This window comes from Paroedura picta, chromosome 2, assembly GCF_049243985.1.
Source record: "Paroedura picta isolate Pp20150507F chromosome 2, Ppicta_v3.0, whole genome shotgun sequence".
NCBI lineage: Eukaryota > Metazoa > Chordata > Lepidosauria > Squamata > Gekkonidae > Paroedura > Paroedura picta.
This window is the reverse complement of record NC_135370.1, coordinates 101531562-101559218: the sequence shown is the minus strand read 5'-3', so window position 1 is coordinate 101559218 and position 27657 is coordinate 101531562. Positions and strand designations below refer to the sequence as shown.

General features: G+C 40.7%; 1 protein-coding gene across 4 annotated transcripts in view; it reads left to right on the top strand.

The window, feature by feature from the left end:
- Window positions 1-27657, top strand: part of KIAA1549L (KIAA1549 like) — a 221903-nt gene that overhangs the window by 67954 nt on the left and 126292 nt on the right. For 3 of the 4 annotated variants that reach the window (XM_077321898.1, XM_077321900.1, XM_077321901.1), the window contains exons 2-7: window positions 6223-6549; window positions 9370-9966; window positions 13897-14009; window positions 18474-18693; window positions 20560-20693; window positions 25799-25961. In XM_077321898.1, coding sequence (XP_077178013.1) covers window positions 6223-6549; window positions 9370-9966; window positions 13897-14009; window positions 18474-18693; window positions 20560-20693; window positions 25799-25961 — 1554 coding nt within the window. The remainder of the gene's footprint in view (window positions 1-6222; window positions 6550-9369; window positions 9967-13896; window positions 14010-18473; window positions 18694-20559; window positions 20694-25798; window positions 25962-27657) is intronic. The other variant, XM_077321902.1, reaches the window with a different exon arrangement.

Below are 27657 nucleotides of genomic sequence, written 5' to 3'. Positions count from 1 at the left end.
TAGTTTCCAGAGCAAGGATAAGGGTAGGCCCATCTAGCTGCAGAAGTCTAGTCTAGAAGTGACTGTCACATGGATAACTGTGACTAGGTGTTATGGGGCCAAGTAGGGCACTAGCAGTTTGGCTTGACAAAGATGGAAAAACACCAACTATGCTACTCACAAAACCTGAGATAAGGAGGCATTGAAGGTTATTCCCAGATTTCTGGCTGAGGATTTAACTGACGTCTGCATCCTGTCCAGAAAGGGCAAGTGTTCTTCCTCGTTTGGTCCCTTCTTACCCAGCCACAGGACTTCCGCCTTTGAAGGACTGAGTTTCAGCAACTCTGCTTGAGCCATCCTGTCACTTCTTCATCCTTGGGTATTAGAAACAAAAGAGGCTGCCAGGTATCAGACAAGTCTCAATATAATGAACAGCCTGGTGGATCACAAATTGTACAGATCCATTCATCTATCTATCCTTAATGCTGTCCTCCCTTCCCTCTTTTATGAAGAGAAAGTGCCAGAAATCTTCAAGTTTGTGTCTTTCCATCTTCATCTCCCATTCTCCTGTGCTTATGCATAACCCTGAGTATGGTTCTACTAGGGGGCAACACAGTGTGGTAAGTATTTTCCAGACAGAGGCTCCAGGATTCAGCTCATTAAAGCTGACTTCATTGACAGGCAGAGTTGCCATCTCTGGATTTGTCAATTCCTGCAGATTTCTGTCTCTAAGGTAACAGAAAACAGCTGAGATGATGGCCATAGAGTTTACTTTCCAAAACTGCAATATTCTCCAGAGGAACTGATCTGTGGTCAGGAGATACGCTGTAATTCCAGGAGACCTGCACACCCCACTGGAGACTGGCAGCCCTATGGGGATGAGGTCCAAACAGGGCTCCATGTGAGAACTGTACCTTTCACCTACCTTCTTTGACCCTGTAAAGCCTTATGGGGCTGAGCTGCACCTTTGCCGCATGTTGGTTTCTCTAGGTCTAATAGGGTCATCTTATTTTGACCCAAGGCCACAACTCCTCTTCCAGATTCCCCTTTTTTCTCTTCTCTGTGCCTTGGCAGCCTTTCCTAGCCAGTGTGTCTTCCTTTCCATCTGTCTCTTGAGCCATCCAGTCCTGAGTCATCATTGTGTAGTGGTTAAGAGTGTCAGTCTCTAATCTGGAGAGCCAGGTTTGATTCCTTGCTCTTCTACATAAAGCCAGCTGGGTGACCCTGGATCAGTCACAGTTCTGTGAGCCTCACCTACCACAGGGTATATATTGTGGGGAGAAGAAGGATAGATAATTGTAAACTGCTTTGAGCCTATTTTGAGTAGTGAAAAGTGGGATAAATCCACCACCTCTTCTTCTTCATCCCTTGGGCTCCATCCATGCTGGCTAAGCCCTGTTCTGCCCCTACTTTCCCTGAGCCCTGCTTATCTCTTTCTTTTGATCCCACTTCTCTTTGGCTGCATTATTAAGGCTCTGTTCATAAGTCATGGACCTCCTAATTATCTATGAAGCAAAGAAGTTCATCCCTGTAGTTAACAAGCATTCTATCTACTTATCAGCTTTCTAGTTGGAATAGGAGACTAAGTGGACTGCTTGCCTTTGTTTCTTTCTAATAACAAAGCAACTTTTTGAGTATCTTTCTTTTATTGCAGTGTGGCTTGTGCCTTGCATTTCTGACCTTTTCTATCTGTTTTGTTCTTTTTAGTCATATGTTCCTCACTGTTGATTAAGTTGGCCAGTTTATTCTTATGTAACAGCAGCAGTGGAATGTTACCAAATGACTGTGCCTAACATCAATTATTTATCACATCAGCAGTTGGAGGGATTTTTCTTTCAGTTCCTGTTTATCTCCCTGAGGTGTATGAGCACTGATTTCATGAGAGACCAGAGAATAGTTGGTAGGAAAGATATATTCTGTTTGAGTTAGGAAGCTTTATAGGCTTATAAAAGGCATATGTCCTTTCCTCCCTCTTTGCCTGTTTGCCAGGCTTTTGAGCATGAATTGGCAGGCATCTTTCAAGGGTGGGGTGGGGGGGAAGAAATTTGGAGTTTGTTATTTTATTTTTGGTTTTAAACTGAAAATGTTATTACCGGTAACTATTTTTGTAAACTGTCTTGAACTGCAAGGAAAGATATGATGTACATATTTTAATAAATACATCACTAGGATAATATAGTTTACAGTATGCTGCTAAGTTTCTGTTTTTAGTATTGAGGTCTGTATCTGAACTATTGTGCTTTGTCAACTATAGTTTAAGAATGAATTGTCAAGGAGGATGTTCTGTAATTTGTCATGAGATCAATTTGATATATGAACATACTGCAGCAAGTTCAGTTGACCGTACTAGGGGATACTGCTGTTTTTGCTGTATCTTGTCATCCTTTCTTGATATCAGTTCTGTGCAAAGCCATGAAGTTAGCTGCACCAAATTTTGTGTCTCAGTGTTCTTTCTCCAGTACTTCTGCTCCAACATTTCTAATTTCTGTAAATTTGTTTCCATTGTCTAGGGCTGTTAGTTGAAGAACATTCCTGCTTTCTACCATTTCCCCCTTTCACATCCTTTTGTTAATTGTTTTATTTCAACAAATATAGAAGTGCGACCCAACCACTACTTTCATTCCTGAAGAACCTATCTCTCATGCCTTACCTACTTGCTACATCCCCACATTCCCTATGTGTTCTCTCCCTTTGTAGTTGTTATTTTAAATTTTTTTCTTTTCTTTTTTGCAACTGTTTATCTGAGGTGATGTTGCAGTTTCACAAAGTAGTCTGGAATGGAGAAAATTTAGAATTGTTTTTCCAATTAAATTTTTATTAGATGAACAAAGGGATAAAACTAGTAAATTTAGTAGTGGAGACTATGAAGAACAAGTACTTCACAACCTCTGCTATTGGCTTCACTAGCCCTTGCCTGGTACAATTATTTAAAACAATTTGTTCATTGACATCCCTAGTGAGTGGACCAGAATTTCCTAAATTGGTAGGTGAGAACAGTGATTCTCTCTTGCCCCGGAGGGATAGACCAGAACCAGTGGGATGAAATTAATTCCATCTGAATTTCCATCTAAACATTCGGAAGAAGTTCCTGACAGAGCAGTTTCTCAGTGGAACAGGCTTCCTCAGGAGGTGGTGGATTCTCCATCTTTGGAAATTTTAAAACAGAGGCTGGATAGCCATCTGACAGAGAGATTGATTTTGTGAAGGGTCAAGTGGGTGGCAGGCTACAGTTCATGAGCAATAGCAGTGTGAGTCCTGTATTATGCAGGGAGTTGAACTAGATGACCCAAGAGGTCCCTTCCAACTCTGTTATTCTATGATTCTATAGAGGTCCACTGGCTGGGTTAGCATGCCCCAGATAAGGTGCTACAACTCCCGACTCTTGACAGTGTTCAATTAACAATTTTAGCCACGGTCAAGAGACTGGGCATGACACTGAACTCCTCATTATCTATGGAGGCCCAGATCATGAACATGGTCCGCCAGGAATTTTACCATCTACACCAGGCATAGCAACTAATGCCCTATCTATTGGCATCCAGTCTAGCCATAGTGATCCATGCAAAGGTTCCCGCCAGACTACTGCAACTTGCTCTAGGCAGGTCTGCCCTTGTATCTGCTCTGGAAGCTCCAACTGGCCTAAAATGCAGCAGGCTGACTCCTCACCCAAACCAGGTCAAGAGAGTATATTTGACCAGTGCTCTCCCAGTTGAATGAAAACTAATGGTGTTATAATTTTGAAAGTGGACTGAAGAAAGGGCAGGGCTCTGTTAATGTTAATCAAGCATGGCATGAACAGTTTCTCACTTGTTTCCATGGTGTACTGTGAACTTGCCTAGGGGTAAGCACAGTCATGCTGTGGAAGCTTGGCATATCTGTATTATCCTGACAATTGGTGGTGGTGGAGATACTTTTACATTAGGTATAGATATGTGATTCAATAGTTGGCTGAGTGGCTCTTGCCTTTAATAGAATCACAGAATCATATAGTTGGAAGGGGCCTCATGGGTCATCAACCCCCTGCACTGTGCAGTCAAACATTTCAATCCCTTTATGGTAAGCTGTGCTGTTGTCCCAATGAGGTTAACTTGTTTGGTGGCCAGAAACAAATCAACATGATTCTCCTATACAGGGTATATAGTAACAAGGGCGGGCCCTCCAAAAATCCCCTCCCTGGAATATGTGCAGAATATTAAGGTACATACACAGAACAAACTTGGATATAGGGACAGGAGTAGGCACAGTTAGGTATGAGCAGAATAGAGGGTCTGGTGAGAATTTACTGTGGCATGTTCAAGCATAGCTCTATGTACTGTGTACAAAATGAAACAAAAATAAAAAGTACAGATGTAACCTCCATTTGTGGCTCAGAGACAGCATAGCAGTTTTGGTAGTAGAATTTTGGCTAAGGCACCATTGTGTAGTGGTGCAAGGGATGCCGGTTTTTATATGGTTGAGGCACTAGGGATGCCAGGCTTCTTGCTGTGGTGGGAGAGCTCTCATTGTCAGCTGCTGTTCTCATTGCTACAGAATCCATGCTCATTCTTCCCCAATAACTTTTATTCATCTATGTACCTACTAGTTCTATCTTTAATAATAGATTCCAACAAATTACTCAGTATTGAGGTTAGACTGACCAGTCTGTAATTTCATGCATCTCCTCTGGAACATTTTTTAAAGATGGGGGTTACGTTAACTACCTTCCAATCTTCAAGAATGAATACAGATTTTAAATTTAGATTGCATATTTTTGTCAGAAGACACACAAGTTCACATTTGAATTCTTTCTGAACCCTTGGATATATGCCATCTGGTCCTGGTGATTTCTCAGTTTATAATTTGTCTATTAGTCGTTAGACTTCTTCTTACATCAACTCTCTCATCTTATAATTATAATAAAGGAATAGTCTATAGTTCTCTTTACAAATGCTATGTTGGGCCTGGTATTAAATGGCTTTATGGAAATCAATAAAGCTTTGCCAAATTGTTGTTTCTAAACTGTCTTAATCTGGACACCTCTACTTTTCAATGATTATACTATAGTTCTCACTGCATAAAAAATACACACGGACTGTTTACAAAACTGTTTACAAGAAGGCCCTGTAGTAAAAATATTAGGTAATTTGTGTCATATACCATATATTTCCAGTTTCTGTTTTGGTTGAGACAGCAGCCTTGGAAATGAGACAATTTTCTCTATTCTGTTTCCAAGGGGCAGCTGCCAGACCTCAATAGAACTGGATTACTGGGAGTTGCAGTGTTTTCACTTGTAGGATAGAATGTTGTGGAGTGGAGCCTATGTTCTTTATAATTTCTATCCACATGCTAAGTGAAAAAGTGTTCTGTGTCCATGGCACCTGCTTCATGTAACAAGTACCAGAATGCAGAGTTTTCATAGGGTGGGCAAGTGTTGTGGCTCTTGTGCCATGCTTCTGATGTAATGGGCTTCCAGGCGCAACATAAATCAGATTTGAATAATTATTTTAATGCAAAAGTATGTTTCTGAGCTATAAATCTGAAAGCAATTTCTGACATATTACCCATTGTGCTGTTGCTTCCCAAAATACCATTGTCTTTGTATGTTCAGGTGTGTAAGTATGACTAGGTAATTTTAATCTTTATTTTAATCTTTTCTCCTTTAATCTTCACTCTCCTTTTCCAATTAATTTCCTTTTTTTTCTTGCTTGCATGTAATTGTGCACATAATTAAGGCTGTCAAGATAAACTCTTACAGCTGCTCCATGGAGGAACCCAGCCAAGACTGATTCTGTTCCTATGCTGTATGGTTTGCCAAGCCACTGAAGCTTAGTTGTCAGCATCCATTCCCTTATATTGCTGCTAGTAACCCCAAGCTTATTACTTAATATGTTGACGCAGTAAGGCTGATAATAACATTGGGAGTTCTGTCAAGCACGGCACTGTTTAAAGCAAAGTCAGGTCTTTGTATGTTTATGTGAACAGTAGCAGCAATGAAAATCCCAGGGCCCATCTTGTGTCAGCATTGTTAAACAGTATGAGGAACATCCCACCCGCAAGTGCAGTTTATCCTTTCTATCATGTTTTTAACTTTTAACTTTGTCATATGTTTAGCATTTGTTTGTTCACTGGCATTGTTTCAGCTGATAAAGTCTAGATCAGTGATTACCACCCCATGAAGTCTGTGAGAGTCCCACTTTGATAAATCCTTTCCTTTGAATATTGTATCTCTTTGGAAATTCTTAATGAAAATGTATTATTTTGCAGGTACTGAACAACAGCAGATAAATGTTGCCCCTTCTTCAGAGTCCTTTACCAACTGGAGAGCTACATTATCACCAACATGGCCTTCTAGAGAACTTGAGTCTTCCTCAGTGGGTGACATTTCAATGAGGCAAGCTTTGGAGAATGCAAATCTGCTTCAGATAATTAAAAGTACACTGGCAGGGACACGGACCAGAACTGTTGACCAAACTAGGCTTTTGCCAGGCTTGTACCAAGGCAGTGGCAACAGTGCATCCCAGGAGCCTTCTGAATTATCAGCTGAATCATCAATGAGGTCTCAAGATGCTGAGGAAATGACTATTGTATCAGGTTTGCCTAAAATGAATGTGTTCTCTGCATTGTCCACATCACCATCCGTGATGCATTCAAGTAAAACTGTGTCATCTCAGATAACACCATATGCAACATCTTCCATTTCAAAAGAAAGCACAACAGGATCAGACATATTCTTTACCTTTCCATCACCATCCCCTTTGCCATTGGTAACCGAATCACCTCATATCATTATTGTTTCTGAGTCAACTGTGCAACCCACTAAAGTGCCTTCCTCCAAAGTTAAGACAAATTCATTCAACCCCAAATCAGCTAATTTTTATGTTCATAAGAATGTAGATTTTCCAACAAGCACAACACAGTATTCACCAACCAGCAAGAGCGACAGAGAATTAAGCAGCAGGAGTCTAGCATATTTTAATAATGGTTCTGGATTTATTAGAGGGCATGCCATGATACTTGCAGGGAGACAGGTATACACAGGGAATATGACATTGCACTCTCAGAAGTCCCCTCTATTATCTACTAAAAGAATGCTGTTGAATTCTAGAAAAAGCCAAAACCTTTCTGGATTGATACAGAATGCATTCTCTACAGCAACACTCACCAATAAGCCATTTGATAAAGAAAAGAGTAATGTGACTTCATTGTCCCCAGTTCTTAGTAGCAGGACAGCAATTCCTTGGACTTCCACATCAGTTATCCAAACAATGTATTTGGATGCATTGCTGAAAAATATTACTGATTTGTCTTCTGTATCAATGTCAGATTCTACCAAAGTGATATCTTTATTATCAGCTTCTGAAAGTCCAATGAGACATTCTTATTTGAGGAAAAATGTGTCTTCTCCAAGAGTGCCTATAATTGTTTCTGAGGCAATAACTACAAACAGTGCAATACCTCAAGCAACAGCTTCTACAAGCATACCAGCTACTTCCCTGATAGTGGCAAGAAACTGGACTTCTAATACAGCAGCGTATGGTACCATTTCAGGACCACAGCATGATGAACTCATCTCAAAGATTTATTTAATACATCCTTATATCACAGAATCAACTGATTGGTCTTCCTCAAAAGATACTTCTGCTGTCACTTATGAAACTCACATAGCTAAACCTTCCACAGTTTCCAAACATGTATGGTGGCTCCCTAATTATTTTTCAGAGGGATCTTTACACCATCGTTCCTTCACAGAAGATAGCACTGCCAAAGTATTCACTAATGTCAATGCTTATAATGTCTTTCCTTATAAGTCACCAGGGGGGGAAATCATAAGTTACACTCTAGAAATTCCTGATAGCAAGCATGCCCCACAGCCAACAAAGCTGGAGGCAATTTTTTCACTGGGAAATACCAATCCCACTGCATTGTCAGCACCTCTGCCAAGTTCCATTCAAGGCCTCTTGAAATCTGCTAATGATTCTAGAAATTTTCAACTAACAGTGTCTAATGTTCAAAGCACAACAGTGACCTTAATAAAAGATGAGAAGAAAAAGACAAAGGTATCCACCTTTATGACACCACACCCAGAATATTTATCTCAGCTACCTTTTAGGAAATCTGATGTTAAAATGGATAAAACACTTACGGTCGATAAATCCTCCTGGACCACATTTGCATTTATAGGCACAGGAGATCGAGCAGGAGATCCTTTGGAAAGCCCAGTGCCAGCATCTATGGACATTTCCAGTGCTGATTTAAAGGATACCTTAGATACTTCTGGCACAGGAAAGATGTTTAAAACCACGGCTTTAACTTCAAAATGGAACAATAGAGACTGGCAGTCTTCAACTGGTATTACTGTATCTCCAGGAAAGAGAACAGTTCGAATTTCCCCAGCTACAAAGGATCATGCAACTCTTACAGATTTAATACCAGCATATTATGATGTTTCAGACATGCAGCAACATACAGATTCCTTAAATAAACAGATGTCTTCAAGTTTTCTATCATCTCCAGTTAATACATCAGTAGAATATATTCAGAATGTTCCAGCTTTTACAGGAACAATGTCTAAAGTTTTCATGGAACTTAATGCACACCCATTTCCTACCGAGACATCTTTAAGTCAGTATTCATCCTTAATACAGAACCTTTCACGGAACACTGAAGTACCATCTCTGCAGTCCAACAAGGGAACAAGCACACGTCAAAATGTTCTGGAATATTTTATCACCAGGAAGTTGAACTTCATTTCAGACTTTGAAAAACCTTCTAATCAAACATCTAAAGATCTCCTGGCAAATAACATGAGACTTTCTGCTACAATGGGAACATTTTTGCCAACTTTATCAACATATTCTCACTCACTACACTCTCTGCCTTATACCAACTCCCATACAATGGTGAAGACTCAAACAACTAATGCTGAGAACCCCTCTTCTCCAATAAATTCCTCCTATACAACATTGTTTCCTCTGTCACTGGCTTCTGAATCAATTGCTAAATTAACTGTTACAGTAAATAATGAAATTCATTCTGTTACTAGGGCAAAATCAACCGTTCATCCTGTATCAGAGCCTGAACAGGAAAGTTCAGCTCAAGTATTAAAAATAATTGAGTTACATACAGCTTCAGGAAACCAAACACAGTCCTCAAATAGCACTGCTTTAGAAACAAATAATCACCTGAGTAAGCAACCAACAACATATAGTACAGGGGGGTGGTTTACAAAAGTTGCAAAGAAGGTATTAAATACCGTTAAATTGTTCAATGAGACCACTATGACCACTCCATTGCAAACACATAACACCAACACTTTTCCGTCAGGCATTATAACTTCTTTCCATACATCATCAGCACAACTAACGTCTCCTTTGTTGCCAACAACCAACTTTACCCATTCTGTCATTACAGTGTTACCGTCTGTGTCTCCTGGTGTAATACCATCTGTAGCAACTTCAGAAGCAACACCCGTTACAGGAAAATCAGCTCCAACATCACCAGTGCTGACTTCATCACTGTTCTCACTGAGTACTGAAAATTTGCCATCTGTGATGGCATTAAGCACGTTAATAGCAACACTAGCAAAAAATAACACTGCCACAAAAATGGCACCGACTTTAAGCCCACTAGTGACACATGCAGCCTTTCCAGTTTTATCAAGAGACAAGTCTACAACACCCATGGACACCACTAATTCATTGCCAGTTACAAAAACTAGTACTATTTCAGCTTCCACAACACATGCACCAAGACATATTGAAACCACAGTACTTGACACCAAGAAACTCACAAATTCAGACAGCACTAAAACATCAACTGCATACCCACTGACAATTACAGCGGCTTTGACATCTATTACAGCATCAGCGAAAACAGCTAGACTTCTCCCTACATCTGCTGAAAAAACTTCTGTTGCTGTTACTACACCGTCAACTGCAGCTTTTGCTAATGTGACAACAGTTCTTCCTTTGGAATGCCAGCTTTCCAGAAACCTGCTGGTTAAGACAGGTAGGAACATACAGAATTAGAAGTTTGAGTCAAAAGGAATGAATTTGATCCATTTGAATTTGGTCCACTTAAAAGTGGAAACAGAGTATGTTGAGTTTTTAAAGCAATAGATGAAATTTTGACAATTTCTTGAATATTATTTTAGAAGAAGAAGAAGAGTTGGTTTTTATATGCCGCTTTTCCCTACCTGAAGGAGGCTCAAAGCGGCTTACAGTCGCCTTCCCATTCTTCTCCCCACAACAAACACCCTGTGGGGTGGGTGAGGCTGAGAGAGCGCTGATATCACTGCCCGGTCAGAACAGTTTTATCAATGCCGTGGTGAGCCCAAGGTCACCCAGCTGGTTGCATGTGGGGGAGTGCAGAATCGAACCTGGCATGCCAGATTAGAAGTCCGCACTCCTAACCACTACACCAAAATGTTTGGAAACTTGGACAATAGCTGATCATCACAGGCTTAGATCCTAAATTCATTTTATTCCTGCAGAAGGCTTTTCTGCCCATGGAAAATGAGGATAGTTTCTGACAATTTCCTTCTTCCAATTCACCTCTATGTTACTACTGGAAGGCTATATAACATAACTATAACATAACTTTACAACATAACTATTTATGTTGTAAACTGCCCTGAGACCTATTTGGAGAAGGGCGGTCTAAAAATTAAATAATAATAATAATAATAATAATAATAATAATAATAATAATAATAATAATAATAATAAGGGAACACAATAGTAGGAAGTCTCCCTTTATTGGTTAAGAGGCTTATAATCTGGTGAGCTAGGTTTGATTCCCCGCTCCCAGGCATGCAGTCAGTAGGGTAACCTTGGACTTGTCACAGCCCTGATAATGCTGTATCAGGGCTATCTCAGCTCCACCTACCTCACAGGGTGCCTGTTGTGGGGAGAGGAAAGGGAAGGTGATTGTAGGCTGCTTTGAGACTCCTTTGGATGGTGAAAAGTGGAGTATGAAAACCAATTTTTCTTCTTTGGCAGCTACATTCATGCTACATGGTATCTACCCTTTTGAATTTATATATTGCCCAGTAATACATATGCTACAGTAAGACTGTATAGCCCAGTTTTAACTTTGCTTACTTTGTAAAATTCCTAGAGTTCTCAATGTTATTTCCATGTAAAAATCCTTAGGTCTGCAGTTTGTAGCTTCTTCCGAACTATCCTTTCCATAGCACTATATTTCATGTTCCAAAATTCATAATAATAACAGTTTTATTCTTATTGAATGGTGATATAATGTTTCTTGGTACTTGATAAACACTTGAACAAATTTTATAGATGCCTTATGCTTAATATCACTCAATTTCAGATAGTCCTAGTGTCAGAATATTAATATCATTCGCTGACATTGCTTTATTAATGAGGGTTGACTAAGGACAATTTTTTTTCCCTGCTCATATAGTAAGAAGTTAGAAATATGTCCAGGGGAGGAGGAAGAAAGAAGACTAGGTCAAAGTGCTTGTCAGTTTCTGTAATATTGTGGGACGCGTGGCAATTTTTACATAGCATGAAAATCTTAGATATATGTCAATGCTTTTTAAATGATGGTGAATAGAATAGCATCATATTCAGCAGCATGTTTCATCAGAAAGCATGGGATTTTAAACGAAATATATTTTAGGGTTGTCAGGGCATGTATGGCAACCTCCAGGAGCATTGCCTTGCAGGGAACTATAATAGTTTAAAGAGGACACTGGTACACAGCTTTGGCATTAGAATTTGGCCACAGCCTTTATTAACAGTTTTGAGCATGGCAAACATGGGAAGGGAATGCAGCCCTCTTGTGGTCAGCCGACCACAAGGCATCCCCGATCCAGCCTGCCCCTCAACAGGTGACTTTGGCTAATAGCCCACCTCAACCCAGATGCTACGGCAGGCTGAATAATGGGAGGAGGCATAGTGGATTGACCCTACTGGGCGTCCGCCTCTGTTGGGTTATCCTGCCTCCCGGAAATGCGGGTCTTCAATCAGGCTCAGCATCCACACGTCCCCTTAATAGGACCCCCAGACCTAGGGGAGGACAGCACGCCAGCTTAGCCACCCTATACTCAACCCTTCCCATGCTCCAATTCCACCGGCTGTGACAACAGAAAATAAAGTAACCATAACACATAACAATGTTCTTCTGTGTTTCTTCAACCCTCGTTGTCTTCTTATTAATCATTCATTTCCGTTTTTTTAAAAACAATTTCCAAAACCAAGGGAAAGGGTGGGTGGGTTACGTGCTCTCAGGGGCCACAGGAGAGGGAAGAAGTCGAGCAACAACGGGCCGCTGCTTAAATAGCTGGCCGCTCAGCCCCCCACCCCCTCCAAATCGCAAGCATGCACGATTTCCCGGGGGTGGCTGGGAAAGAGAGTTTCCGTCCTAGCCCCAGTGTCCTTGTTGCGCTCATTCCCGCCGTGGCAATGGCCCCGGCAGGTAAGTCTTCTGGGGCTTTATAGGAGGAAGGGATTCACACCCTGCTGTCATGGTGGTGCAATATCAGAAGTGCTGTCATGGGACATTCTAGGATTTGCAATACTTTTTGCAAACCCCAGCAAATTCATGATGTTACTTCTGGTTTTCATTGGAACTGGCATCAAAATGCTTGTGTCCTTATCTGCTCATTTCCTACCTTTGGTGCTGTGGGCAACAAAATTACCTGGCAACACTAATACATCAAAAAAAAAAAAAAACAATCCCCAACATAGTGACCAGGGGTACCATGATGTATGTTGATTTATTTCTTGGCATCTACTTCTTAAGACTTGGGATATTAAATCAAAAGGGTCTTGAATGGAACTGGAGTTTCAGCAGCTGACTGATCAATGGAATGCTAAGCTCATCCCAGTCAAGTACCTTATATACACACTGTCTTCCTGTACCCCATGGCTTGGCAGCATCTTCCTGTACTCAGGCATGGAACAAGCCTTTAACTTTATTTGGAAACTAAACACCAAACAGAATCGTTTCTTCAGTGTGAGGGGCTGCAGAAGTTTCCCCTCACCTCCTAGAGTTTAATTTTGCATGTTCTGGAAGAACCCAGTTGGAAGCGGCTGCTTCCTTTTGGCATTGGTTTAGATTCTTCCAGTATTTAGTAGTTGGCCCTTCCCCTATGGTAGTCATTTTTGTGGTGGGACTCACTATCCTTTCTCAAAATTCGAAAACTGCCTACAGGCTCAACTGGGGTGGTGAAAACCCAGGTCTAGAGTATCTGTCATGTAATCCAAATATGAGTTACCTAATACTAAGAATGCCAGTAGCAAAATTTTGTGGCTTAACACCCCATGCCCCTTTAGCTTTTCATGTTCACCAAATAGACTTATATTTTAATACATTGTACAATGAGTCAAGTAATGCATCTGAAATTATTTTTATTTTAAGATATGTCAATATGGTTGTTGCTTATGAATATATACTTGCTTTAGGATGCTCTGGGCTGATCCTGCAATGAGCAGGGGTTTGGACTAGATGGCCTGTGTGGCCCCTTCCAACTCTATAATTCTGTGATTCTATAATTCTTCTAGGATGGTATCTCTGAATCACCACGTGCTTATAAGAACCTGTATGCTTTTAAAATATATCTCCAAATGACCCTTTATTGAAAAGGTGGCATGGCATTAATAGTTTTCAGTTCTCAGCAATAGCCTCTTGCCTACTTGAAGATTTTAGTGTAGACTGTAGATTCATTATGAGTTACTTTGTTTGACCTGTATGAACAGTGATTATGATTTGAAAAAGCACTGTTAGGAAAATGGGGGGGGCATCATCTGGGCAAGGAGTAGGGGTTACTGTGGGTGGGCAGGTAGTTGTGAATTTCCTTCATTCTGCAGGAGTTTGAACAAGATGACCCTAGAGGTACCTTCCAACTCTATGATTCTATGATACTATGAAACAGGAGATGCTTCTGAATGAATGTATGGCTTTGTGTTTCAGTTCTGTTTCTGAATACAAGAAGGCTACTGCAGAGTGACTCCTTGAAACAGAATGTCTCAAAAGGTCTCACCCAGGCATTGCGACAAGTTTTCAACCAAAATGTCCATGCTCAAGTAAGCAGGCTGAGTTTATGTTTAATAATAATATGTTTAATAATAGATCTCAGACTGAGAAGAAAAATGTATTTTGTACTGTGTGGAATATTCTGAGTAACTGGAAATGCTCTAACTCGAAAGCATGTAAAACTAATTGGTTCATGATATGTGTGAATAAAGATTGCATATGAGTCTTTTAATTTTTATTACCTGGGTAGTGAGGAGAGAACCATTTGAGTTTGGTATCTCTAGTTTAAAAACATGTTTAAAGTTAGATTTGCAGAACGATAACTTGGTTCCATGGTCAGTCAATCATATCATACTTTCTGCTCTGGCTGAAATGTAGAATGTTGATAATTCTTTTCTCCCATTTCCAGCCAAACAGTACAAGTTTGTCTTCTGAACAATTAAATGCCATATAGAACTATATATTGTGACTGTTGATAATTAATTATAACAAAATCATTTCAACTGTATTGCTTAAATGTTTAAAGACCACATTAATCATTCTGTGTGCAAAACCCCCAGAATAAAATGGTGTTCTTCAGGTTTCGGTATATTGAACCTGAAAAACATTGGTACTTTCTACTATTCCTGAATCACAATACCAGTATGATATTCAGGTTTGATAATTATTTGGGAATACTGAATTTTTTTCACCTTCATTATTTCCTATGGGGACCTTTGTAGACAATGACCATTTTCACACAGAGAGCCAAATCATGCGTTGTCTCCTGCCTGTAATTGCAAGATAGTAAATGGTGCTTTTTCGCCTTTCTGCTGCTGCATCATGTCTTTCCCCCCTTCACTAGTGGTGGAAAAGACAGAAAAGAGAGAGCAACTTGCTCTTTACTCACCGCTCCTTGGCCTGTCAAGTCACTGGAGGCAACCATTCCCCTTTCAGTGGATGTTTGTGAGTCTCCAAAGTTCCCCTGAGCGTAATTTTTTAAAAAAAATTGAAACCTCGGTGAGGAGGAAGAGGTAGGAGGCTTGAAGAGCTTGGCGAAGGCAGTGGCCACATTCATGGTACCACCCCCAGCCAGGCTAAGAGGCTGCCTGTTTGCCCAGTGCCTTCTCCCCCCATGGTGCAGTGAGTGTGCTCAGGTTGCCTGGGCCTGCCTTTCAGGTGCCCAGCAAAGAGGAGAGGGAGGAGACAGAGGCCGTTGCGATGCTTAACAAAAACAGAGACAGGCACATGCATTGGTGGGCACTTAGCAGTGGCGTCAGCTGCTCGGGTCATTGGGAAGGAGGTAGGGCAGGGGTGCATGCTGGGAGCCCTATGTCAAGAGGCTTCCTTGGAAGCGGCAGGCAGGAAATAGGAGGCGAGGGTGGGTGCGAGGGCAGGACAATACTAAGGACACTATCATGTGATTCTCCCTCCATACGGTTTTATCCCTGGTTGCTGACTTGTTACTCGTGGATGGGATAGAGGGTGGTAAATCCACTTTCCTGGATTTACTGCATCATGTTTTTAAAATGTCTGAATCTTGAGCTGACTTCTGGACAGCCTTGGGATGCTGGTGACGTCGTGAGGTAGGGGCTCTAAAAGCTGCCAACATTTGGAGGCTGTCCAGAAAAATATTCCTCATGTCGAAATGATCAATGATTCCCATAGGGCAGGGGTAGTCAATCTGTGGTCCTCCAGATGTTCATGGACTACAATTCCCATAAGCCCCTGTCAGCATTTGCTGGCAGGGGTTCATGGGAATTGTAGTCCATGAACATCTGGAGGACCACAGGTTGACTACCCCTGCCATAGGATACAGAAAAAAATCGTTCTGAGAGTGTCTGGGATTCCAGGGGCTGTTTTTGAGGTCAAGGACAATATTTGCAGCATAGCTGCTGATGCCTTTCCTAAAAACAAGTCTAAAAAAGATTGGACCAAGTGGTCCAATTCTAAGGGCCACCATAGAAGGTGCCTCCATCTTTCATTGCTTTCAGTGAAATGGGGGGAAAGTCTTTTAAAGGCCTTGCTTTCCCTTTACACACCTTCTGCACATGGCAAGTTCACCAGAAGGCATTTAAATGAACTGCAATCCCTTTAAGTGCTCTTTGAGTTCGACTGACTGTCCTGAAGAATTCTGAATATTTTGGAGATTTTTTTGGGGGGAGGGGCTGCCATTTTGGATAGCAAAAATTCAACTCCAATCTTTATCTGGCTGAAAGAATAGCTGGAAAATTGATAAAGTATCTTTTGTCTATTTTTTGACTTGGATATACCAAATGTTTGGATATACTGAATGCACACCCCTAGATTTAAGATGGAATGGAAATTGTAATCAGATGAACAAAGGGTCTAGAAATGTTTACTTAATCTAAGCTCCACTGAGTTCAAAGGAATGTTCTATTAAGTAAAAATACATAGGAGTGCAGTGTAGATGTGGCAGTTTGTTCATTTGAGAACTAAAGCTGACATTGTTAAATGGAAATATTTTATACTGTCACCCCAGTTGAATGTCTGAAAGTATGAGTTCTATGATTTTGGTTTATTTCCCTTAAGGGGACAATATCTGTCTACGATTACCATTTTGTGACTGTTGCTTGAGTTTTTGGAATGCTGAAAAGATGTCTAGATTTGTGAAAGCCTGAAGCTGTATGTGGATTTATGATGAGAGTACATAGTATTTCTAGCTGTCATTTGCAGTCAGGTTCATGTCACTTGGAAGATAATATTGCTATACTACTTCTATAAAACAGAAAGGAAAATGATATACATTTCCTAGTCATTGTTAAATTTATATTCCCTATTTTTTTTAAAGTAAACTGCTTGTCTGTGGAATTTATTTTCATGATTTGCTGGCAGTCTAGGGTGGGAACTTTTAGCTTGCTCAGATTGAAAAATCTTTGTGTTTTGTAGAGATGAGAGTTTATCTCATTGGAAAATGCTGGACTTTTGAATAGAAAATGTAGCAATGATTTGAATGGGCATGTCCTATTATTTTGCACATCTTTGTCAGCCATCTTTTAGGAGATTCTTTGTAGAGGGGTCATGGCTCAGTGGTGGCCTATCTGATTTTTGTGTAAAAGTTCTTGAGTTCAGTCCCTGGTATCTCCAAATAAAAGGATCAGGCAATAGGTGGTGTGAAAGACTTGAGATCTTGGTGAGCTGCTACCGGTATGAGTAGACAATGCTGACCTTGATAGACGGATGGACTGATTCAGTGTAAGGCGGCTTTATGTTCACATCATGAAGGCTGAGTTGCCAACCATCAAAACCAAAATTGTTTCAATGTGAGATGAGTGTGAAATCCTTACCATTCCTGTTTCTTAATTGTGTTTCAGAAGCAGTTGTTTGAATAAATGTGCAGATCTGCTGTATTGTATTTTGTGTATACTGTGATGAAGTATGCTTTTCAAATGGAAATATATTTTTCTATCCTGGAAGGAAACTGGAGTGAAACTGAGGTGGCTTCCATGAGAGAATTAGAGTTGGTGGTTCTCTCATTACTGGTGCAGCTGCAAATAAAGCAAAACAATGACAGGGGTTTCCACATGGCAGGTTTCTATGCCCCAATGTCTCAGAAGTGATTACCACACTTCTCTGACCCCTTAAGCTTTTGCAATTTTTTAAAGAAAAAAATCAGCACTGGAATATTATAGTATTAGTATATAGCCATCCAGTTATTATTATGATCTTTCCCTAAGCTTAGAGCAAAATATGTTTGAGAAAGTTTGGACAACAACCTGTGAAACCTCCACAGATAAATGGAAATACCACAGTGCTGTGGGTAAGGAGGGAAAAAACTACTTCCTTGAAGCATTGAACTCAGGCAGATAACCTGTGCAGGAATGGCCTAAGAGATGAACCAATGAACTATTTTTTATATATATGGTAGGAGAAGGTTTTAGTCATCCAGGACACAACAGTTGATGGAAGATACTCTGGTACAGCAAATAATGAATAGCTTAGTGTGAATTTAAAATCCCAGACATTGTCAATCCATATTTTATGACCAGTTTTTAGAAAAGTTTGAAGAGATTTTAAACTGCTTAATGATATTATTTAGAAGACAGATCAGCAGAAAGCTCTGGATGAGGCTGGTCGTGAGCCAGCATCCAGGCGAGCTGTGACAGATGGGAACAGAATTTAGCAGTCATAGGCAACCAAAGGGCAGCTGTGATTGTTGTTTAACCATTCTTCTAACGAAGTCATCCATTTTAAGAGAATTGCTCACAATTTTATTGTCAGAAAGAATTTGCCCTGAAATAGTTTAGAAAGAATTTTAATGAATATTGATAACCTGGAGAATCAGTGGGACATCTGAAGAACTTGTTTCCTTTGTGAATCGGGGCTGGCAAGAGTGAGATTATATTCATCTTATGTTGCACCGGGTGACAGCCAGTTATCATTAATGCTGTTTTCTATGGGCTTCTTTTCACAAAATATTAAATACTCTGAGTTAAATGTTTTTAATCTTGAGGAAGATGCTGTGAGAAATTTGGATGAATACTGTTTTCCATGGATTCCCCCCTCCCCCCTAGGTTGAAATCCTGGAACAATCAAACAATGTGACAGTTGGTTACTATGTAACTCAGGAGACACTGGTTTTTATACCTGCTGTGGTTATCGAAATGCTAATTGCTTATGGAGTTAGTAATGCCACTTCGGATATTAAACAACACATGCCAAATCTTCATTCTGTTGCTGTATTAGCCTTGCCATGGGAACCACTACCAGCCTACCACTTTCAGCTAAAAACAGGCAAGTAATGCTTAAGCTTCTGAGAAGAGATATGACTATCCCTTATTGTGTTGTTCGCCCTTGTATGTGGTGATAACAAATTGAGATTAAACATTAAACATACTATTAAGTGATACTATCACTATTAAGTGACTAGAAAAACACTGTGGTTTCTTTTTTTAATTACTTTGTGATATCCTGATGTTGAGGGAAAATATTGTATGGGTTTGATGTCAACAAAATAATTATTGACAGTTTAGCAAATATATAAATTTGAAAGCTATTTTTCATTCCTATGTCATGAAGGGAATTCATCAGAAATTTCTGTTTTTTCTGTTTTTGTTTTTTGTTTTTGTGCTTTTCCATTATACTTATTCATTTTGATTGGACTTGAGAAGAATATGTTCCCGGTTAAACATGTCCAATGTTATAATTTAAAATAGCGATCCCCAACCTGTGATCCTTCAACTAATTGGAGGTGGGCCCCGAAGGACGCCTTCTCCCCCCCCCCAGCCCTTTACAACACACTTCATTGCTGTGGCGTGTCTGTATCTTATTTTGAAGGGATGTTTAAACATTACCATAGCGATCAGAGAGCGCTAGGGCAGTGGTTGAGAGTAGAGGAGTAAACTCCCCCCCCCTACCGGGCCTCAGTAAAAGGCGTTGAGTGGTCCCCGGTCATAAAAAGGTTGAGGACCACTGCTTTAAAATATGCAAATAGCTGTCATACAATGGTTGATTAAAATTCAATATTCTGGGTTTTTAAATTTTTATTTATTTAAACTTATTTATTTAAACTTAAACAATGCCACAAATAATTTAAAAGTATTATTTCAAAATAGATGTGAATTCCTGACCCAAACAGTTTCTGGAAATACAGCAGTTTGCTGTGTTTGCAGCAGTTTGCAACAGTTTGCTCTCTCAGCCTCACCTACCTCACAGGGTGTCTGTTGTGGGGAGAGGAAAGGGGAGGCAAATATAAGTCCCTTTGAGACTCCTTTGGGTAGAGAAAAGCGGCATATAAGAACCAACTCCTTTTCTTCTTCTTCCTTGTTGAATCAAAAAGGGTGATTTAAGGCAGTGGTCCCCAACCCCCGGTCCGGGGACCAGTGCCGGTCCATATATCAGTTGGTACCGGGCCGCAGCTCCTCCTCCATGGCTGCTGCCTCGGGGGCTGCCCTGTCACTTTGCCACCGGCTCACCTTTGGTGCTCTCCAGCGGCTCCCCCTCAGCTGCTGCTGGCAGCGCCCCCCAGCGGGCGGTGGGAAGTCAGGGGCGCCAGCAGGAAAGCAAGCAGAGCAGGGGCTCAGGAGGCGGTAGACTACCCCCCCGGGCCTCAGTAAAATTGGCAAGCGTTGACCGGTCCCCGGTGATAAAAAGGTTGGGGACCACTGATTTAAGGGACATAGTCCTCCCAGCATCAGGCATATGGCCTTCCTCTCTCATTTCTGTAGATGAGTGGCTATGTCTAATCGCATTCCCTTTGAATATAGGTGTGTGCCTTGTATTTATTGGGTACTGTCTATGCTTTATGATGTCCATTGAAAGGTGTGTGTACATGACAAGTATGCATGCTTCATCAAAAAATGTGAATAGCCTTTAGAGGTACATTTGAAGCAATCCCATTTGGTTTTCTGTGTAATATATCAAAAACTTTTACTTAAACCTTGACCTGAAAGGGCATAAATTCCTGTTGTTTTGAAAGGGTTTGTATTATTCATAAGTACCTATTAAAAAGCAAATGTTCTATTGGATTATCAGTTACAGTTTATTATCTGTTGATGATCAGTTATATATAACCAGTTTAATGTGCTGACTTTAAGACTTATGTAGTAAAGGGAAATAATGACTAAAAATCACTAAACACATGGTCTATTCTTCAACTAGAGCTGCAGTTTGTGAGTCAGTCAGACAACATTCAGTCGTGCAGATTCATTCAGACCATGGAACAAAGACTGCAAAAAGCTTTTCTGGATGCTGAAAGAAAAGTCTTAAACACCAGCAACAGGTTAACAGTTCAGGTAAAAGTCTTAAATCTGTCAGGTACTTGCTAATTCTTTGCAGTGCTTGCATTAGCAGTGGTGTTAGCCCATATGAAGTTAACTGTACATGCTGTTTCTTAATGTAAGTCCATGATTCTTATAAGGTGGGAAGAAACCATGGCATCATGGCCTTTCTTGTGACAGCTGCTGATCATGGAATGCCCACTGCTGTATAGAAAACACTGAAATGTATCATCATCTGTATAAATCTGCTTTTCTTTCAACATATAAAGTTCTTAGGTATCATGTCAATTGAATAAACACATTAAATGAAAGTTTGCTTACTGAGTTACATGTTTAAAAAATGGTAAAGGCTGAACAGCATAGCAATAAAAACATCAATAAATATATGAGCCCCCAAACCAAGTCTTAAGCATATTTAGATGTGATGTGACAGGTATGTAGAAGCTTGCTCCCAAGTGACCATACTCGGATTGAGCAGTATAGTATAGTAAATGTTATTAGTATAATTTTTTTTTTTATCTGTCAAAAATGTCTGAGTACATCCATGGCAGCTATCCACTTAAATATCTAGTACAGTTACAGGAAGTTGCCCAAGAGTTTTGGTTTTATACACAGACACTCACAAGTACATGGTCAATGGAAATTATCATGAATCTCTTAAAACAGTTTTTATGCCAGGCACAAAATCTTCTGATTCATCAAGTCTAATGTATCCCACTAACCATCCATTCTGGTCTTGCATGTGTTTAGCAACTCTCTTCTTCTGTTTTTGTAGTCTCTCATGGGTAGCAAAAACAGATTTATGAAAAAAGCTGGTATAATATATAAAGCATTTAATAAGGCTGGTATAGTCTTATGCATGATGTAGCTTTGCCACTGTCTAGGGCAGTCTTTCTCAAGTTTTTTACCACTGAGAAATCCCTGAAACATTCTTCAGGCTTCAAGAAACCCCAGAAAGGGCACAATTATGAAGAATATGGTTTGGAAGCACAGCTGTGTATATGCCCACTTAGGACCCCTCCTCTTTCCACCCCCTCCATTTGCCATTTTGGGAGTGGGAGAATGGGTTGACAAGACCATATATGGTGATATCACCTGGTAAATGTTTGACGGATGACCTCCGCCGCCAACTGGACCAAGGCGAGTGAGCGCTGCTGATACTATTAGAACCATCAGCAGCGTTTGACACAGTCCATCATGAGCTCCTAGCTCACTGTTTTGCCGATGCTGGGATACGGGGGACAGCCCTCAAATGGCTGATCTCCTTCCTCCAGGGTCGCAGACAGAGGGTAGCAATAGGAGAGAGAGTATCTAGCCGTCACCAGCTCACATGTGGAGTCCCAAACTACTAGCGCCCTACCTGGAACCAGAGCACCTAGCCACAGTGATCCATGCGATGGTCACCACTAGACTGGACTTCTGCAACTCGCTCTATGCAGGCCTACCCTTATCCTTGATCTGGAAACTACAACTGGTGTAGAATGCCGTGGCCAGGATTCTCACTAAGACATCATATCCAGCCAGTACTCAAAGAACTCAGCTGGCTCCCAGTTCAATTCCGGATTAAGTTTAAGGTTTTGGTAATCACCTTTAAGGCCATACGCAGTCTGGGCCCAGTGAACCTGAAAGACCACCTCCCTGCCTATACCCCCAGAAGAGCTCTACAATCTGCCACCTCCAACTGGCTATGGATCCCTGGCCCTAAAGAGGCATGTCGGACCTCAACAAGGGCCAGGGCCTTTTCAGTCCTGGCCCCCACCTGGTGGAATGAGCTCCCAGAAGAGATCAGGGCCCTGCCGGAACTTCCACAATCCCGCAGGGCCTGCAAAAAGGAGCTCTTCCACCAGGCATTTGGTGGGGCCAACTTACCCATCTACAGGTCCCCCCCTCCCCCGGACTGAGAGATTGAACCTGCTGAGGGAGTGTCAAAGTTATTGTTGAAGTGCTGTTCTAATTGTTCTAGTAGGTGTGTTGTTGATATTGTTATACTATTATATTGATTTTGATAGTGTTCTATGTAAATGGGAAGGGCAGTATAAACAAACAAACAAACAAACAAACAAACAAACAAACAAATAAATAAATATATTTTTTTTAAATTAAAAAATTAATTAACTCTGACACATTCAGGAAGCCTTTCCAGTGCCGTGAAGAAACCCCAAGGTTTCATGAAACCCTGGTTGAGAAGCCTGGTCTAGGGGATTAACACATTATGGCCCTGTATCCCCAGAAGCATCTTAATGGTCGGAGTGTGTGAGTGACAGAGACCAGGGCAAGTTGCTTGTTTCTGTTAGCATATCTGCTTCTTATTCTTGAACCTTCCTATATGATGTAGTGTGACATGAGCTTCCTTTTTGTTAGCCTTTAGCATTCAGTGAGTAGGAAGTGGGGGGTCTTTGACCAGTCAGCTAGTGGACTATATACATTTCCCCAAAAAAGGTCAAGAAAAACAAACTATTTCCCCCCAGAATCAAGTGGATTTTTCACCCCTCACTTTTGGGGTCAAATTCAGATCTAGAAGTGTATGGAACAAATATACAGTTCTTTAGTTTCCTGGGCAGTGTGTACTAGAAGTGCCCCATTTGTGAGAAGCTCTCACATTTCTGAGAGCCATCAAATATGGATACTTTCACTCTGGTCATATTGAAGGTGTACTTAATGTGCTAACTGATAGACAATCAGTAGGAACCTAGTACTTGAATCTAGTCCTTGAGAGCTAGTTTGGCTCTAGTACTTGAGAGCCAGTTTGGTGTAGCGGTTAGGAGTGCAGACCTAATCTGGCATGCTGGGTTCAATTCTGCACTCCCCCACATGCAGCCAGCTGGGTGACCTTGGGCTCACCACGGCACTGATAAAACTGTTCTGACCAAGCAGTGCTATCAGGGCTCTCTCAGCCTCACCCACCTCACAGGGTATCTGTTATGGGGAGAGGAAAGGGAAGGCGACTGTAAGCCGCTTTGAGCCTCCTTTGGGTAGAGAAAAGCGGCATATAAGAACCAACTTCTTCTTCTGAACGAACTCTTCTTCTTCTTCTTCTTCTTCTTCTTCTTCTTCTTCTTCTTCTTCTTCTTCTTCTTCTTCTTCTTCTTCTTCTTCTTCTTCTTCTGTTTATGTGATCTGCTTCAGTTAGTGGATGGTGGGGTTTTTTTGTGTGTGTTTTGATCAACTAATATCTTCAACTTATTGGCTTTCTTACAGTTAAAGAAAACTTTCCTATAGAATTATGGAGGGTCGGACATGACTGAATGGATAACATCATCATCATAAAACTTAAAGAATAAAGGGGGGGGGGGTTAGCTCATTCCAGGCTATCATATTTGCTTGGTAGGTCTTGGTAGTTCAGATATGTGCCTGCTATATATACTGGGCTGAGCACAAAAAGGCTTAGCAGGCAGATGGAGAACAAATTGTTTTCAAAGACTGACATGTGGAAATAATGAAGGGTAGTGGATATTCATACTATTCCAGCAAGGAATGGAATGGAGTAATGGTATATTTGCATCACAGTAGATTTGACAATTGTACATTCATTCTATTTTGTTTCCTAATAATATTATATAGTTTGAATAGCCATGGGCAAGGAATTGTGTATTAACATTTATGTATAGTCTCTGATATATTTTAGGCACTAAAAAACAATGGTAACAATCATGGAGAAGAGTAATCATTGCTCTTTTGCTTTTCTTATGAACATAATAAAAGATGGAGGCCTTGACTGCCCTAGATATGTGCTGCAGGTCAGTGCAACTTGAATGGCACGTGCATTTGACCTGTATAATTTGATCTGTAAGTGTCTGGAAATCTGTGTGGGCATGGTATTGCCTTGTTGAAAATGGCACTAGCTTGAAGACAGGCACACTTCCCCACTTCAACTTACTGCACTTCAGAAACTTATGTTTATGGAAATCCCCTCTATGATATTTTGTGACTCACTTGTGCATGGAATGTCATGTCCTGTTTGTTTTTTTAACCCCCCTGCGCTTTCCCTCTTCCATTTCCTTCTCATCTCTACTCAGAATAACAGTTGTATATGAAGGGATCACGCTTGTACTTTGTATACTAGTCCACACATTAACAATTGATAGATAAACCTTGATGGGAAGCAACAGTAAAAGCAGGTGGTGTGCTGAATTCTCAGTTCTCATATTAAAAGGTAGACCTACCTAGTACAGAGATAGAAATCCCAGTATAATGCAGACATTCCAAACATCAGTCTTACACACATGTAGAACATGATGCTAAGATGAGAAGAAGCAGGCGACAGTATGATTAAACAATTTGGTCCTCTTAAGAACATAAGAACCATGTTGGATCAGATCACAGCTCCATCCTATCTAGTATTTTCCATGGTGTTTTCTTTGGTCTGTTCTGAATTCACTGTCCATCAGTTTGAAAGGCAGATAGACCTAGAGTTTTAGTATTACAGGAGAGAGAATCTCTATCCAACTTCCTAGCATTATGCATCATTATATATTCTGCCATAGCCCTCATCTTCCAGGTATTGTTCTTTTAAGTTAGAAAAAGTCAAAACACTTTAAATTTTACTTGTAGAGAAAGTTGTCAATCCCTTGGTCAATTTGGGTGCCTTTTCTGCATCTTTTTCAGCTCAATGTAGCCTTGAGAACGAATGAAGCGATAAGTACTGTGGATGTACTCTGATCTAGGGAAAACCTTTTTGTGCTCCTGCTTTGGAGTGCAAAGTCTAAGAAGTTAGGAAGGCTCCCCCCCCCCCCGTAAACTCCTATTGTGAGTATTGTATAGGGCTCTTGGCCTACCCTTGCAGACTAGCTGAACTATGCAGACTACCTGAACTAAGTGTGGAACAAAACACCTCACAAATCTGGACTGTGTGAATTCTGTACTGAAACAGCATCTGCAGGTTTTTTAAATTAAAGGTATCTGGGGCTGAGTTCTTTCTATTTCTGAGGTAGGAATATTCTTTTCCTCCTGTAACAAAGCTGGATATTCTAACCAAGGAGTTACAGTACCCACGAGCATGTGTGTTTTACAATGACAGCATGATTAACATTTTCTTTGTCTTTTGTGCAAATGTAATAATATATGCAGAAAAGCAATAATTTTAAATGAAGCTACCCACTGTTTGTTCACTTTTGTTTCAGATTCTGAACACATCTAAGGTTTCTCAGGCTGTCACTCTGTTTTATGTGGTGAGAAATGAAAGCACTGTTCTTAATGGTACTGTATCAAGCCATCTGCTTAATCATCTTTCAGCAGAACTAGTAGGATTCTATCTCACCTACCCACCTCTCACCATTGCTGAAGGTAAGCCTTCAAAAGGGTAGCATTTCTCTGTCTGTCTGTCTGTCTGTCTGTCTGCTACCCCTCCTCTCATGGTCTTGGGGCAGCTTACACAATAAATTAAAAACCAGAACAATTAATTTAAGTTTTAAAACACATTAAGCCAATCTATGTACATCGCTCCTGCTCTCTGTGCCTGGAGATAAGATGGTTGCAGTTGGCCAAGGTCTGACTGGAGGCTGCATTCTTGTCTGTGGCTGCATTCTTGTCAGGATAAAGTCCTAACCACTACACCAATCTAGCTCTCAGAATCAGTAGCTGTAAATGAAGAAGAATATTCCCATCACCCAGAATAAGTAGCTGTAAATGACAGAAGAATATAGATTCCAGATGCTATTGTGTTGTTGCTAGCAGGCCAGTAACATCTTCCATGCTTCCTCTCCTTCCAGGAATATTTCTTGGTCTGCCTAAATTAGATAACTTCAAGGGAAGGAACATAAACTCAGTCCATGTGGAACTCAGGTGCTGCTAGTTTGATTCAGCTATCAGGATTAAGCCCTGAGATACACTGTATGTGAGCTGGTTGCATGAAGGTTCCTCTTCTCAACAGGCTGCTCATCAACAGATTATGGAAAACCCATGCCACTGTCCCTGGATAAAATGAGAAAACTGCTCAGGCATTTTCAACATTTTGATGAATCTTGGGCTGTTCTGAATTATTATAGTGGTTGATTTTCAAGCTAATTAATTGGCTTTGTAATTTTGTCATGGTCTTTTCAAGGAAAAGACATGTTTATTTTTAAATTACTTGACAGCTATTTTTGTAGTTGTCAACCATGAAATTAATAGTACATTGGAAAGTCTAAGTGCTTGGTGGACAGTGGTAGTATTGCTGCTGTTCATGTTGCCAGCTCTGGATTGGGAAATATCTGGAGACTTTGCTATGCTACTTGTCAAACCAGCAGAGCATACAGTGTTTACGATTTCTCTTCTGTAAATATTTGTCTGGAATAATTGTTTGCAGGCCTTTAATATAGCCCTGTATTAATTTTATTTATCAGGTAAATACTGAAAGCATTTTCCAAATGCATCATTTCCTGGTAGGTTGGGAATGGCTCATTCAGACTCTTTATGAGTTGTGGTAGAAATGTGCAGTTAAAGTTTGGTTAAATGAATTGCAGAAAATGCAATACCTATGATCCGTTTCATGTATGTATATGTATGTGTGTATGTGTGTATGTAAGAGCCTCTTGTGGCGCAGAGTGGTAAGGCAGCCGTCTGAAAGCTTTGCCCATGAGGCTGGGAGTTCAATCCCAGCAGCCGGCTCAAGGTTGACTCAGCCTTCCATCCTTCCGAGGTCGGTAAAATGAGTACCCAGCTTGCTGGGGGGGTAAACGGTAATGACTGGGGAAGGCACTGGCAAACCACCCCATATTGAGTCTGCCATGAAAACGCTAGAGGGCGTCACCCCAAGGGTCAGACATGACTCGGTGCTTGCACAGGGGAAACCTTTACCTTTACCTTTACCTTTACCTTTTATGTGTGTATGTGTGTATGTGTGTATGTATGTATGTATGTATGTATGTGTCTGTCTATATTCTTATTCAAGAAAGACTTATAGAAAGGCTACAAAAGGCTCATATAGCAGTCCCAACAGTTTTGAAATTCTTCTGGTGGTCTTCTTTTGATTAGATTAGTCAACTTTGCCATTACTGCAAGT